We start from the raw sequence: 15,564 nt of genomic DNA on the forward strand, positions 1-15,564 counted from the left end.
AATCCAGGGAACTGAACAAGAGGGGCATGAAAATAGAAGAGTAAATTTAAACATTTCAAGAAAGTCATCTGAAGGGAAGAAGAGAATTCTATATAAGGGAGGAATAAAGGAGGTTTTAAGATGGTCAAGGGAATTTTAAGATGGTCAAGGGAAGAAGAAAACAATGTAGAGGAAAATGAGATATATAAAAATACTTAAATTATTGTTTAAGTAAGGTTCAGAGAGATTGGAGGGTTTGGTACCAAGAGTATAAGTAGATAAAATTTGAACAAAATGAGAAGTAGGCTCTGAGATTAACAGAAAATATTTAAGGACCAATTTATAAATTTGAAGACAAGAGGATAGACTAGGAAGAACAAGAAGTTCATAGATGCTATCCATGTTCTTTAAAAAGTTTTTTTTAAATATTTATTTGAGAGAGAGAGAATGAGAGAGAGAGAGTACATGAGAGGGGGGAGGGTCAGAGGGAGAAGCAGGCTCCTCGCTGAGCAGGGAGCCCGATGCGGGACTCGATCCCGGGACTCCAGGATCATGACCTGAGCCAAAGGTGGTCGCTTAACCAACTGAGCCACCCAGGTGCCCAAAAATTTTTTTAAAAAGGAAATCCACTACTAAAGAGCAAAGAATAAAAGAGCATTTGATAAGAATGGTGATGGTCTGGCATAGCAGTTATGAGAAACAGGAAGGAAATTGATCAGAAACAAGTAAGATTACTAAATTGGACCCAGCTGAAACCAAGAAATCATGATGACTAAACATTCATTTCTTTACAAACATTTTAAGGACCTCCCATATGCCAAAGCACCTTTCTAGGTACTGGGGATACAGTATGAACAAAAATTCCTGCCTCATGTACTTTACGTTCTAATGGGGAAGATAGAAGATATTTTTTTAAAGAATTTTTTGTTCTTTTTTTTTAAAGATTTTCTTTATTTATTTATCAGAGAGCGAGAAAGAGAGAGTGTGCACAAGCAGGGGGAATGGCAGTGGCAGGCAGAGGGAGAAGCAGGCTTCCCGCCGAGCAGGGAGCCCAATGCAGGACTCGATCCCAGGACCCTGGGATCACGACCGGAGCTGAAGGCCCATGCTTAACTCTGAGCCACCCAGGCATCCCTATCAAGATTTTTTTTAAAGATCTTTTTATTTGAGAGAGAAAGCAAGCATGTGAGAGTAGGGGGAGGGGTAAAACAGGAGCAAGAGGAAGAGAATCTCTAGCAGACTTTGTGCAGAGCATGGAGCTCCACTCCAGGCTGAATCCCAGGACCCTGAGATCATGAGGAAACCAAGAGTCAGCTGCTTCACTGACCGAGCCACCCAGGCATTCCTATAAAGATTTCTTAATAATTAAAAATATTTAAAAAAAAACTACTATATGCAATGTTAGATGATGGTAGGAGCTAAGGAAAATAAAAGAATTAAAATTTTATTTTTTTATTTTTTTAAAGATTGTATTTATTTATTCATGAAAGAGAGAGAGAGAGAGAGGCAGAGGGAGAAGCAGGCTCCCAAGGAGCAGGGAGCCTGACGTGGGACTCCATCCCAGGACCCTGGGATCATGACCTGAGCCGAAGGCAGACGCTTAACCATCTGAGCCACCCAGGCGCCCAAGAATTAAAATTTTAGATGGGGTGGGCAGAAATGGCTTCACAGAGAAAATGGTATTTGTACTATGACCTGTAAGAGGAAAGGGAGAAAGCTACATATAGATGTGGGGGTTGAAACCAGGTAGAGGGAAAAATCAAAGTACAAAAGTCTGGAGGTGAAAGAATGCCAGGCATCTTCAAGGTGCAGGTGTGTCAAAATGATGGGGTGGGGACATTCAGAGAAATAATAAGGGGCCAGATGGTGTAGAGTTTTGTAGGCTGCTAAAGACTTTGGTTTGTATTGAGGGAAGATGAGAAGCCATTGGAGAGTTTTATGCAGAATGACAGGATTGCTTTGGTTTCTATTTTAAGAAAAGAGTGGGAAAGTATGGTGGGCAATGATGCAAGACCAATAAGAATGTATTGCAATAATTCAGGTGGTTTGGACAATGATGTAACAGTGGAGGTATTATTAATTTTAAAGGTAGAGTCAATAGAACTTCCTGGTGAATCAAATGTGGGATGAGAGAAATCAATAATAACTACAAGATTTTTCAGCTTCAGCAAATGGAAAGAACAAAATTGCTATTGACTAATATAGGAAGATAGAAGAGCTGAGGGGTGGGGAATTGGGGAGTTCAATATTGGACATATTAAGTTTAAGATGTTTATTAAACTTATGAATGGTAGTATCTAATAGGCAGTTGGATATAGGAGTCTAATATTCATAGAAACAGTCCAGACGGAAGATAAAAAATTGGGAGTAGAGGTGAAATTAAAACCTTGAGGCTAGAGTTTATACTACAGTGAATGTAGATGGGGAAAAAAGTTCCAAGGACAGAGTCCTAAGATTCACAAATGCATTAGTAATAATAACTATTACTAGGAAGGTGGGGCCCTCTCCCTTATCCCCAGGAGATGAATCTTAATTATTCAGAACCAAGTCTGGTTACTTGCTAGAGTAAGCCTGTGATTCAGCTTTGGTCAGCACAAGGTTAGTCCGATTGGTGTCCAGGGGAAGAGGATAGTAGAAAGGTTTCCTTGCTTTTAAAGACAAGAAACTTTCTTCTTCCACTTTACAGTTATGACTGCATAACACTGGGAACCATGGCAACCCTTATGCAATCATTAGGAGCATTAAGCCACTAGCTGAGGATGGCAGAGGGCAAAGATGAAAAAAAACATGGGTATCTCATGTATTGCTGAGCTATAAATCAACCAGCTGTAGGGCCACTCTATGCCTGGATTTTTTGGTTATTATTTAATACGGGTTTTCATTACTTATGGGAAATAGCATCTGGTTACAATAATCTCATTTTTAATTTTCAAAGCAATGCTTAGGGTATCAAAAAACAAACTGAAACTCAGGGGGTGCCTGGCTGGCTCAGTCAATAAAGCATATTGACTCTTGATCTTCGGATCGTGAGTTTGAGCCCCACGTTGGGTGTAGAGTTTAATTTAAAAATAAAAACAGATTTAAACACAAATGAACTAACTGAAACAAAAAAGGTTAAAGTTGGCAAGGTTAAATAACCTAGCACTTAGGTAACAAATGGTGAACTGAAGCTCATCTAACTCCAGTGTCTATTTTAAGCGATTAGGAGTTGTGGATTTAAAGAGTGGACACTACTGAAAGACAAGGGGAATGGGAGTTGGGAATTCTTGAAGGGACTGGCAAACTAAGGCCAGGAAGTAATAGAGATTGAAAGAAAAGGGAAGTGTCAGAAGAACAGATAGAATAGATTAGTAAACAAGAGAGAGAGTTCTTCTTAAGCGAAGAATATTAGAGTTGAAGATTTTTATTTTTTGAGTAGTGTGAAGACTAGATGTAGGTTATGCCAATAAAAGGGAATTAATTGTATTTTGAGTGCTCAGGGACTGATTGGTTACTATTTACTAAAACACACTGTGGCATGCTATTTTATGTACTTGGGATTCAGTGCTAACTAAAATACACAAGATGTTCTGTGGAGCTCACACTTTGGTGTGAAGAACAGACAATAAACAAGCAAACAACTAGAACTTTGGTGAATATGGAGTTGCTGGTCAGCATAGTCAGAGGCACTAAGTAGCATCTGATTTGAGATGAAATTCCCTGGTTGTGGCTTGACTAGCAACTGAGGCCTTTACACAGGGTTGCACACAGAACACAAGTGAATGAGAATCAGGATGACAATAACTGGCAATTATGTATTTCAAATAATTTTACATATGCCCACTCAAGAAGTAAATGTTTAATGAATGAATGATCTGATCATTAAGTTTCTTCCATTCCAACTCTTCAACCCATTACTTAATAAACTACAGGTTACTTTTTTAAAGATTTTAAGTAATCTCTATACCCAATGTGGGGCTCGAACTCACAACTCTAGAATATTTTCTGTTAGACTGATGCAAAGAACTATCTGAAAACAAAGATGGAGTCTTTGCAGTGATTCATGGTTTCATTCAACATTCACTCCCTAGAATAAGCTCCATGAGGGTAGGCATATTTGTCTATTTTGTTTACTACTTTATCTCCAGCACTTAGAACAATGCCCAGCATTTTTACTGAATCGAATAAATAAGCACCTACTGGATGACAGGTATTATGTTAATCACAAAGGTAAATAAAATGGTTCCCACCCTTAAGGAGTTTACCATTTTAAAGGCTCTAAGTAAAAATCTCTTGGTCTTCACTTGTATCAAAGTACATCCTTAAAGAGCAAGGTTAAGAATCTAAAAGCATTACCTGTCCTGGATAAAAGAAATTTATTGTAGGCTTCATATGATCTTAAATTTAAAAAATAAACTACCATTCTATCTTGAAAAATCAGTATTTGTATCACTAGGTACTACAATTAGATGACCTGTTATAAACAATGATTATGGTAAATCAAAGAAAAATAACAATTTCAGATGCTCCTTTTAAAAATTTTAATTCCTGGGGCGCCTGGGTGGCTCAGATGGTTAAGCGTCTGCCTTCGGCTCAGGTCATGATCCCAGGGTCCTGGGATCGAGTCCCGCATCAGGCTCCCTACTCCTTGGGAGCCTGCTTCTCCCTCTGCTTCTCTCTCTCTCTCTATCCCTCTGTCTCTCATGAATGAATAAATAACATCTTTAAAAAATAAAATAAAATAAAATAAATAAAATTTTTAATTCCTTCTTTTTTCAAATCCTTTCAAATATATCTTAACAAAAATGAAGTGAGAATATCAGTTAATATGAAGCAACATAAAAGAACAAACAGAATCAGAAGGCAAATTCCAAAGAGATCACTGCTATAAATAGAGACATGGAAATGTCAGGACAGAGAAGAAAAGTTCCACTAAAAAACAACAACAAAACTGTATGCCAAGTGAGCTTTACATCTCATACCCACCCATCTTTAGTTAAGGATTTCACTGGCAAAGATCCTCTTTCAATAATCTACTTCAAAGCATCAGTGTTATGAGTAAAGGTAGATGTCCTGATTACAAATATCAAGATGTTTTTGGTTCTGCAAAGATTCTTCTTTCCTAAGAAGAAGAATCTAAGCAGAAAACCTCCAACTGAAATTTAACCCAATCACTGCTGCTCCAGAGTTCTTTGATGAAATTAAGAGCACTGGATTAGGAATCTAGTGTTGACTCTGCAATTAATCTTGTCATTTTGTGCATGGCTCTCAAGCAATCCAGGCCACAATTTCCTCCACCATAATATGACAGAAACAGATCAGATGATATTCAAGGTCTTTCTAAGTCTGCTATCCTAAGAAAAATTGAGTGAAGCTTCTTTTCCATGCTGGATAGCTTCAAAAGCCCCCAATATTCATAACCACATATTCAACAATTTGAACTATAGCTTTGCAGGGAAGTGGTAACTATGATAACAAACAATTCAATTTGATATTAAGATTTTACCAACATAAAGGCACCAAGCCATACTGGGCAAACCAAAGAGTAAGATCCAGTCCTCAACCAGCCCTCTTTTATACAGAGAGAAAAGGGGAGAGAACAAGATCTCTGTGTTCAGAACATGTACTAGTCTAGCTGGGGAAATAAAATTTAATTAAGCTAAATTCTGTATTTATTAAACTTTTTGCATAAGAGGGCAGTTTTCAAACTGATAAGCCTAAGAATCAACTGTGATGCTTTTTTTTTTTTAAATAAGAAATGCAGATTTCCTAAAACAAGTTTCATTAGGCCCAGGTGGAGCCCAAGTATTCACATTCTTAAAAAACACCCAGATAATGCAGTTTTTCTCAAACATACCCTTGTTTCAGAAACACTGCCCTAGCTTAGATCAACAAAAAACTGATAGAGTTCAAAAACAGAAAATGCTTCTAGGGCACTGGGTGGCTCAGTTGGTTAAGCGACTGCCTTCGGCTCAGGTCATGATCCTGGAGTCCCTAGATGGAGTCCCGCATCGGGCTCCCTGCTCGGCAGGGAGTCTGCTTCTCCCTCTGACCCTATCCCCTCTTGTACTCTCTCTCTCTCTCTCTCAAATAAATAAATAAAATAAAATCCTAAAAAAAAAGAAAAAAGATGATTTTAAATTTTGATCTTTATTTGGCTAAATTTTTTTTTTTGAAAAAGATAAATGTAACAGAAGTGAAAGGAACTGATATATAAATATATGATCCAAGTAGGGAGAGAAAAAATAAAACATGTTTTGACCACAAAATAAAGGGAGAAGAAGAACAGTAAATATATCAATTTACTTTAGACATTTGGGTTTTTAAGCAACATACAAAATGAGTCTTGGAGATATCTGCAGACACAGGTTTGGAAATACACGTAGCAAATTAGTACAGGACTAATTCAAGGTAAATTAACAAAACTTACGTAACACTGTATGTTACCTACAGTGGAATTAAAATTTTTAAAAACTTTCACAGGTCAAAAAAATTATGAAACCATATATATTACACATATTCTATAGTTTCATTATATATTATATTCTGCAGCATTATATACCAGCTTTATTCCAAGTTATTGGGATGTATGCTATAGATTTAACTAAAATTACTCAGGAACTGGGTGGTAAAGCCAGTTTTTTGAGACAGATGCTGTCAGGAGTACCAAATTTTCAACCCAGCATTATCCCTACAGTAAGGGAGCATTATGGTATATCAGTAAGGGCAGGCAGCTCTGAATTTTCTTCACTAAATATTGATATTCAATTTCCTATATATTTTATGATTCTGTGCTGTATCTCCCCTGATCCTGGTCAAAGGACAGATCCTGCTTACACACAGCCTGCCAAAAGATGTGTACAGCTAGCCAAACACTATTTATATATTCAAAGAGGCCCTGTGTATGATACAGTAAAGATGGTCCTTCTCTCATTAAATTTGAAGAACCCTGTAAAGTCGGGAAACAGTACCTTAGCAAGCCCCTTTCTCTTCCCCCATATATGCCCTCTGCCTTCACTGAAGGGCAAAGGAAATTTTTATTTTCATAAAGAACCTTTGTCTCAAGCATTAATTGTTCTAAAAGATTAAACTATAAAGAATTTTAATTTTCATAAGAGTCTGATTTTAAAACTCTTGGTATGCTTTTTTTGGAAGGTGGGCTATTTTGTAGAGGAATCCAATATGCCAACAGTACAAACACAATCATAGATGCTGTGTGGTAATACAGAGGAAAAATTAAAATTAAGCAATACTATTCTTTTCTTGAAGAGCTTACAATCTAGTGATGTGGATTACAAACACATAAACCCCCTAAATAATGTATTTGAAAAATAACATTAATCATACCAAATATATATGTATACACATACGCTCTCACACATACACACAGCACAGAGCACTATATATATTTTAGTAAAGCATATTACTAATCCAACCAATGCAGTTAACAGAAAAACAAGCTTCTATCCTATTATACAACACATGGGTTCTTTAATCTTGTATATAATATTTTTATTACATTAACACCTGCCTTCTCATGAAGAACTTTGGCATATATCTTGATAAAAACAAATGCAAGTATTTTTAAAATCGAAGTAAGAAATACTAAGTTGTGAACCACACCACAGAAATTACAGAGATCCATTTCATTACTTGACTTTTTATAGATTCTTCCATTCTTTCAACACAGGTTGCCTGGGTTCAGATCACTAACATGTGACCTTTGGCAAGTTAGTTAACTTACCTGTACCCCAGCAAAATGGAGATTTTAATAAGTACCTCATAGAGCTATTATAAGAATAAATGAATTAAATACAGATAAAGCACTTAAGAATAGGACCCAGTATATAGCACTAGCCACTATAAGGTATGTGCTAATCAGTGAAAACACAGAAAAAGACATAGCCTTTATTGTCACCGACCTTACAATCTAGTGGGAATTCCAAATGATACTATGCTATTATTGCCATGACGTAGTACATGACAACAAATAAGAATCCTTAAATTTTAGAGTTCTCGACAGGCTTTCTGGAAAAATGGAAATTACCAGGCAACAGTAAAATGGAAGAGGTGGGAAGTGTACCTGACAAAAAGGGAGCTCTGCAGTTATGGATAAGTGAGAATGATGAAGATAATAAAAGTCTGGACTTAGGGCAAATCAATGATCATAAGCAATATCCTAGTTATTCTTCAGTCTTCTTACAGCCCTCCAATCAGGACACGCTATCAAATTTGGCAACCAAATTAGATAAGAAATTTCTAATAAATGAGGGTGAGAGGATAGTATCTTAACTTCTGAAAGGGATAACAGAAGTCACAGTGTAAAAAGATAAGACTTTTTATTATCCTTTACTGTTGGCTACTTTTCAGAAACAGATTAAATTGCCCTCTTTTTTTGGTATGCTGGTAAAAGGAAGTTGTGTGACTTACCAAAGGGCACATGGGTTGTACTTGAACACAGATCCTCTTGGGCCTAGTCCAGAGTCCTTTCCACTATCTGGGGCTGCCTCCAGTTTCAGACACTGGTCAAACTGTTGTTCTCCAGCTAATTCGTGTTAACAACTTTGTTCTCTAAAATATATGGGTGCCTGGGTGGCTCAGTCATCTGCCTTTGGCTCAGGTCATGATCCCAGGGTCCTGGGATCAAGTCACACATCAGGCTTCCTGCTCAGTGGGGAGTCAGCTTCTCCCTCTGCCCCTTCCCCCCAACTCATGCACTCACATGCTCTCCCTCTTAAAATAAATTTATTTTTCTCACAAAAATAAAATCTTTAAAAAAAAATGCTAATATATACTGCTTCCATTCACACCTTAGTCTGAAACAGAATTCTAAAAACTCAGTCAAGAGGGATATAAAAGTCATTAAACCAATAACCAACCTAATGATCAAACACCCTAATGACATCCTGGACTATTTACTTTAATTTGAAGTGGCCACTATTCTTCTCACATCTAACCTGAATCTGTTGTTACTGTGTACTGAGGAAATACTGGCCTGGTTTAAATGACACACAGTATATAGCATGAAGTTATCAGATCCTTCTGGCCAAGAGTTGTTAGGAGGTAGGTGATCGGTAGAAAGTTGAGGCAGGAAGCCTGTCCAATTTTGTCACTCTAAAATGCCTGTTAAGGGGAGCCTGGGTGGCACAGTCAGTTATGCATCCCACTCTTGGTTTCAGCTCAGGTCATGATTTCAGGGTCATGAGATGGAGCCCCTTGTCAGGCTCTGAGCTCAGCAGAGTCTGCCTGGGACTCTCTCTCCCTCTCTAAAATAAATCTTAAAAAAAAGGGGTGGGCACCTGGGTGGCTAAGTTGTTAGGTGTCTGCCTTCAGCTCAGGTCATGATCCCAGGGTCCTGGGATCAAGCCCCGCATTGGGCTCCCTGCTCCGCGGGGAGCTTGCTTCTCCCTCTCCCACTGCTTGTGTTCCCTCTCTCGCTGTGTCTCTCGCTGTCAAATAAATAAATAAATAATCTTAAAAAAAAAAAAGCCTGTTAAAAAATCCATAATGGACTATTTTTCTCCAACAGCTAAAAATAATCTGTTACTATCTCACAGATTTAATAAATCCAAAATGAAAATTGTGCTAAGAAAAAAATCACATAGTCATTTGGGAACCAGTAAGTCAGAAGGTAAAAGAAGAAACTTGCCAGTGCATTTAATAGTCCAACTTTTATTACATTTGCTAATCTTTTCACTCTGTTATTTGCTAAATCTAAATGCTCCCTACTATACTTCTGGCAGTTCAAAAACACCAACTTTTGCTTCATCCTAAGGATAAAATATGAAATACCAATTTCTGTGGTAAGAGTCTGACTATAAAATATAATCCAGGCAAATATTTAGCCAATCTCTCAAAGCATAATAAACCAATTTTAGATTATTAGCTATGATACATCCACTTTTAAGAAATTTACATTGCAAAAGGGAATAAATTTAGTCAAGAAAAGCCTGATGTTGGCTGTCTAGGTGGCTCAGTCCTTTGAGCATCTGCCTTTGGCTCGGGTCATGATCCCAGACTCCTGGGATAGAGTCCCAAGTTGGCCTCTCTGCTCAGCGGAGCCTGTTTCTCCCTCTGCCTGCCGCTCCCCTACTCACATAGCCTAACCAAAAGTCACTGATTAGTTTTCCCACAATTCAGTTGCTCTAGCAGGATCCTGGGGTTTACCAAAACTAAGATTTGAACATAACTGCAATCTAAAAAATGTACACGGATTATCCTTTCTTGATTATAAAATGCCAGAAGCTGAATTACATGTTTATTACTAGTTTCCATTTGTACAGCACTTTCTGAAGAGCTCACAAATATCTCATTTGAGGACAGTAAAGGAAGTTATGATCATCAATGTAGATGAGAAATCTGAGACACAGAGACTAAGTTACTTGCCCAAGGTCATAAAACCAACTAAAATGTAGAGGCAGATTTTTTTCAATATGCATTCTTTGAACAAATATCTAAAATGCTGACTAGGCATTAGGGACTGGTCAATGGTAGACAGACAGTCCTTGTTCTCCAGTTTAAATTCTAAAGGAAAAGAGACAATAAACAAGTAAACACAGAGAATGTAATTTCAGATAAATGCTATAAAATGGTAATGGGATAGTGATTGCAGAATGGCACAACTAGAGGTCAGAGATGGCCTAAGGAGGTGACATCTGAATTGAGCCTCGAATGATGAGGACATATCATCCAAGTGAAAGTCTATAAAAGCATCCAGGCCAGACAGAAGAAAAAACAAATATAAAATCCCAAAGGCAGGAAGTATCTTGGACAGCAAGGTGAGTGAAGAATGAAAGGGAGGAGTGTTTAGAGATGGTAGCCTGATCATATGGAGCCCTTACACCACTCCAGGAGATAGGATTTAAAGTGCAATACTTGGGGCGCCTTGGTGGCTCAGTCAGTTAAGTGTCCAGCTTTGTTTCAGCTCAGGTCATGATCTCAGGGTTGTGAGATGGAGCCCAGTGTCAGGTTCCCCACTCAGTGGGGAGTCTTCTTCTCTCCTTCTTCCTCTCCTTCTACCCTTCTGCCCACCCTCACCATGCATGCTCTCTGAAATAAATCTGAAAAAAAATATAATAGGAAGACAAAGATGAGATGATCTGATTTGTTTTAAAAGAAATCATTCAAGCTGCTATATGAAGAAACAACTGTAATATAATCAGGTAGAGGCTTGACCTTCAAAAGTACTGGTAATGGATCCTTGTTACTTTTGAGAACTTACATGTATATTACATATTTTTATAATTTCATAATTTTTTTTTTAGATTTTATTTATTTGATAGAGAGAGAGAGAGAGACAGCAAGAGAGGGAACACAAGCCGAGGGAGAAGCAGGCTTCTGCAGAGCAGGGAGCCCGATGTGGGACTCGATCCCAGGACTCTGGGATCATGACCTGAGCCGAAGGCAGTCGCTTAACAAACTGAGCCACCCAGGTGCCCTATAATTTCATAATTTTAAAAAGCAAATTGCAGAGATTTAAAGGTGGAAGCACAAAAACCAAGTAGAATACTATTGCAGTCCAGGACTGAGGTGATGGTAACTTGGGAGTAGTAGAAATGAAAATTAATAGAATTTGGAATATACCACAAAAGTATGGTAAATAGGTCCTCCCAATGGAGAGGAAGGAGCAGGAATGAAGGCTGACCAGTGGTTCTCAATGTGGGATTTTGCCTACCAGGGGACATCGGCAATGTCTGGAGATATTTTTGGCTGTGACAATTGAGTGTGTGTGTGGCGGGGGGGTGGGGGGGTGTTATGTTACTAGCATCTATGTATGCATAGAGGCTAAGGATGCTAACATATTATAGTACACAGTGGTATTTCAAACAGTGTCAACAGTGCTGGAGTTAAGAAATCCTGATCTAAACTGATTCCAACTGGTTCCCACCCTGGTTCCAGGAGAGTCTACAAATAAACTACAGATGAAGGGCCTTACTTTGAATATTTAGACACAACGAAAATAGAAATAAAGTTTGTTTGGAGGTATATTATATCACTCTGTGGTTAACATTACGTTGATCAGAAGGACTGGTATATGTCCAATTAATAAAATACGAAAAAATCCATTAATTAATAAATGTCATGTTGGACAAACTTTCTCAAAACAGAACTGAAAAAATTTTGTTTAGCAATACCCCCAAAAATGCTTTGTCTTTTTTTTTCCAGTTATACTTAAATCTGTAGTCCAATACATTTGCTGCTTTTCCAAATACAAATCCTCACCCCTCCAAATGTAAAGGGATAGGTAAGAACATTGAAGATAATCAGAGCTATTAATGGTTAAGACGATAGGAAAAGCTTCATTGGAGGAAAATGACCGCCCACTTGTAGCTATATGCATGTATCTGTCTAGTTACCTGACTTACTTAGGGCCCTGAACAAGCGGACACATTAATTGTAGTTATCAGGAAGACCGCAACACACATCTCTTCCAATTACTCTTAAAACTAGCAATGGGAAAAGTACTTTTTTAGACCTAATTCACAAAACATAAAATGCCAAAACTGGTAATGTTCATTTAGATAACAGAAAATACACACACTTAAAAAGTTATCCAGTCCCGGGATGACAATTCAGAACATTACATTTGGGTTCTCATAGGCAGGGGCTGGGGTAAACTACTTTAAGGAAGCCACAAAGTCAATTTTGGTCAAAAGATAGATGTTTTTGTTAATTATAAGATGACCTCAATAAAACTGGCCCTGGACACATACAGTGTCAGGTTATTAAGTGTAGTTACAACGGAATTTTACGAACAATCACGTTTTTAAGAGGCAAAGGGCAGTCGTGATTTCACAGCCTCATCCACATTACACAAAAATACCGAAATCAGCTCGAGAACTAAAAGGCCTCTAGCCCGAATTCACCCCACTTGTGATAAAACAGACCTGCCAATCTATAAGTAAAATACAGGGACACTTTACTACCCTGAAAATCAGGACGAGATCCCGCCAGGCCGGGCGGACGTTTTCGGAAACATCTCCGCTTGGCGTCCCGGGCGCGCTTCTACCAGGCACACTCCTGGTTGCAGCGCTCTCGAGATACGGTAGCGTCGCCCTTACGCCTGTCAACGTGACTCCCTTTCCCATGGATACACAGAATGACCCTTGGCGCAAAATTCACCCACAGTCCCTTCCCGAGTCTGCAACCAATAAAAAACAACTACTCTTTCTTCAGGTCTTAAGAAACGCACGCCAACCGGGGTCATCGCGCCAGTATCACCCACCACCCCGGAAGTACAAGCAACACGGCTTCAACAAGAGAATGCGCATAGAGGAGGCGCCAAAATAAATCCCACTCTCGCGATATCTTAAACACAAGTCTCGCGACATCCTTCTGCTTCTCCTTGTTTTTTAGCTCCACCCCCACACCAGTTCGTTGCTTCAAAACACCGCGAGATTTTCTCCTTTCAATCTCCGCCCCTTTACGGCACGATGGTCGCACAAGAATGTGATACAGGCTCGACGGCCGCCATTTTCTTTCTTTCTTAGCAGTTGGCTGAGGGAAGGTCTCTGCGAAGAAGCGGCAGCGGCCACTATAGCGTAGACATGGCAGACTACTCAACAGTGCCTCCACCTTCTTCTGGTTCAGCTGGTGGTGGAGGCGGCGGCGGTGGTGGTGGAGGAGTTAACGATGCTTTCAAAGATGCGCTGCAGAGAGCACGGCAGGTAAGTCTGGACCGCGCGGCGGGATCCCGAACGCTCATGGTAATTGGCCGCTGGCTGTGTAGGCCGCTACTTCTTCGCTCATGAGGAAGAGGAAAGAAGTGCCCTTCCGGGCTCTGAAATGTGAGGAGACTTATGGTTCCCCACGTTGGTGATACAGTTTGGAGGCTGGAGCTCGGTTTTGTGTATCTTGGTGTCTAAGCCACTTAGAACCCCAACGGGTGTTACGCATAGATGGCTTTAGGTCTTTAGCTTCTGCGGCAGTCGCGCTTCTTTCTCTGAGGAGTTAGCTTGGCATTTTCTTTTTTTCAGAGTGAACATTCTCCTCCATGGGATAAAGCGCGCGTAGTTTTTACACAATAGTATGGAAGGTTCTGGTAATGAGTTTGGGAGAGGACTAGGGTCTGTCCTCAGGAGCCATAGTAAGGGAGGGATATGTCAGTAAAGCAGTCTTTACAGTTTCCAGCTCATTCGAGCTCTGTCGAAATTAATCTTTCGGTATCATTCACTTTCATTATCTACAAGGAAGAGACTTAAGAGAGCACTAGTATCCCGTGTTGGAATCCTTCCTCAGAGCAGGATTTATGTGTCAGTGTGTTACCAGTCCTTTCCCCTTATTTCTCAAAATGGCTTCAGGCCTATTACACCCGAAGTTTCAATTTGAATCTGCCTCTCTGTTCAGAGTCGTAAACTGACCAGACCTCTTTGTATTACGTAGGTGCGTACATTTGCCTTGAAGGCAGTTCTTTTCCAAACGAAAGCTGTTTAAAAAGAAAAAAATTACTCCAGGAAATTTAAAGGCTACTTAATTTGAACTTTATTAGATGGTCCCTTAACGTAACTATAACTTAAAAGGTATGGAGTTATATGTAAGCAAAATAATTTTATTCTCCTTACGACATTTTTCATATTAGGTGCTAGACATTTTTAGATTACAGCGTTAAGCGAACGGGAATCAGAAACTGATTTTGTGGTATGTTTTGTTTGCGTTAGGAGTTAACGTTGTTAACCTTTTTCACCCTCCAGTTCCATTAAAGCATCGTTTGAGTCAAACTGCGTAAACTCTGTAATAATGTAACAAATCGTTTATTTTTATAATGTGAACACATAATTAAACTTACCTATACTTGTGTATGATCAGAAAGTCAACAAAAAAGTCACCATTAATACTAATTGTGCAGCTTTTTCACATTTTTGGAATAGCGACTGAAACATATATAATGACATAAATTGTTGGTTATTATTAGATTGGTTGAAAGACTCACCTGAATTATTTTATTCGACCAATGTATTGAAATTAATTTGTGCTGCACATTGTACTTAGATATTAGAGATTTTTTTTTTTAATGTGTGAATTGTATTTCTGCCCTAGGAAGTGATGATACAATCAAGGAACCAAATGCAAATGAATAGTAGTATCTGATTAATACTTTCAGAGAGGAGTAGACAAAAATGGGCACCGTTAATTTATCCACGTGTTCTGTAAACATTTATAGAGTTCCTGCTGTGAGTCAGGCACTGTACACAACACCAAAGAGTGGGGTGCCTAACTGCCAAAGGACTGATATTTTAAGCAAGGCATTAAAGAATGAGTGAAAGTTTGATCAGTGGAGAAAAGAAGCATGTGCAAAGGTATGAGGGTTTTTGGAATGACAGGAACCCAGGAATGAAGTCACTGGAGGATAATGATGGTTGGGGGAAAGAGGGTGGAAATTGAGGTGAGTACAGATGGATACAACTTCTGAAAGACTTCATGTTGCCATGCTTTAATTAAAAATTGGACTTCATTATTTGGCTAAGCTGTAATTTCCTAATTATGTTAGATGGCTTAATTTTTAAATACAGAAATTGTCCTCAAACTGGATTTCTTGTACTCACTTTTTATGCCAATAGGTCAGCTGCCTCAATGCTCTTGCTGTAATGATACGATTTTTATAGATGT

At 38.7% G+C, this 15,564-nt stretch overlaps 2 protein-coding genes across 29 annotated transcripts in view; one reads left to right on the forward strand and one right to left on the reverse strand.

The window, feature by feature from the left end:
• Positions 1-13,087, reverse strand: part of DNAJB4 (DnaJ heat shock protein family (Hsp40) member B4) — a 48,612-nt gene extending 35,525 nt beyond the window's left edge. The window contains exon 1 of one of the 7 annotated variants that reach the window (XM_073896479.1): positions 12,885-13,087. The gene's annotated coding sequence lies outside the window, so the exon portion shown is untranslated. Of the gene's footprint in view, positions 1-2,536; positions 2,660-12,884 lie in introns of those variants that run through there. The other 6 variants (XM_025872003.2, XM_025872006.2, XM_025872001.2 and 3 more) reach the window with 6 other exon arrangements.
• Positions 13,088-13,380: 293 nt separating this feature from the next.
• FUBP1 (far upstream element binding protein 1) overlaps positions 13,381-15,564 on the forward strand; it is a 33,852-nt gene continuing 31,668 nt past the window's right edge. For 10 of the 22 annotated variants that reach the window (XR_012379400.1, XR_012379403.1, XR_012379401.1 and 7 more), the window contains exon 1: positions 13,383-13,625. Coding sequence is in view for 15 of the 22 variants with exons in the window: in XM_025871981.2 (XP_025727766.1) it covers positions 13,506-13,625 (120 nt within the window). In the remaining 7 variants the exon portion in view is untranslated. Of the gene's footprint in view, positions 13,626-15,564 lie in introns of all 22 variants that reach the window. The other 12 variants (XR_012379398.1, XR_012379399.1, XM_073896453.1 and 9 more) reach the window with 3 other exon arrangements.

The sequence above is a fragment of the Callorhinus ursinus genome, unplaced genomic scaffold (genome assembly GCF_003265705.2).
Source record: "Callorhinus ursinus isolate GAN/ISIS: 27379988/994484 unplaced genomic scaffold, GSC_fseal_2.0 scaffold9, whole genome shotgun sequence".
NCBI lineage: Eukaryota > Metazoa > Chordata > Mammalia > Carnivora > Otariidae > Callorhinus > Callorhinus ursinus.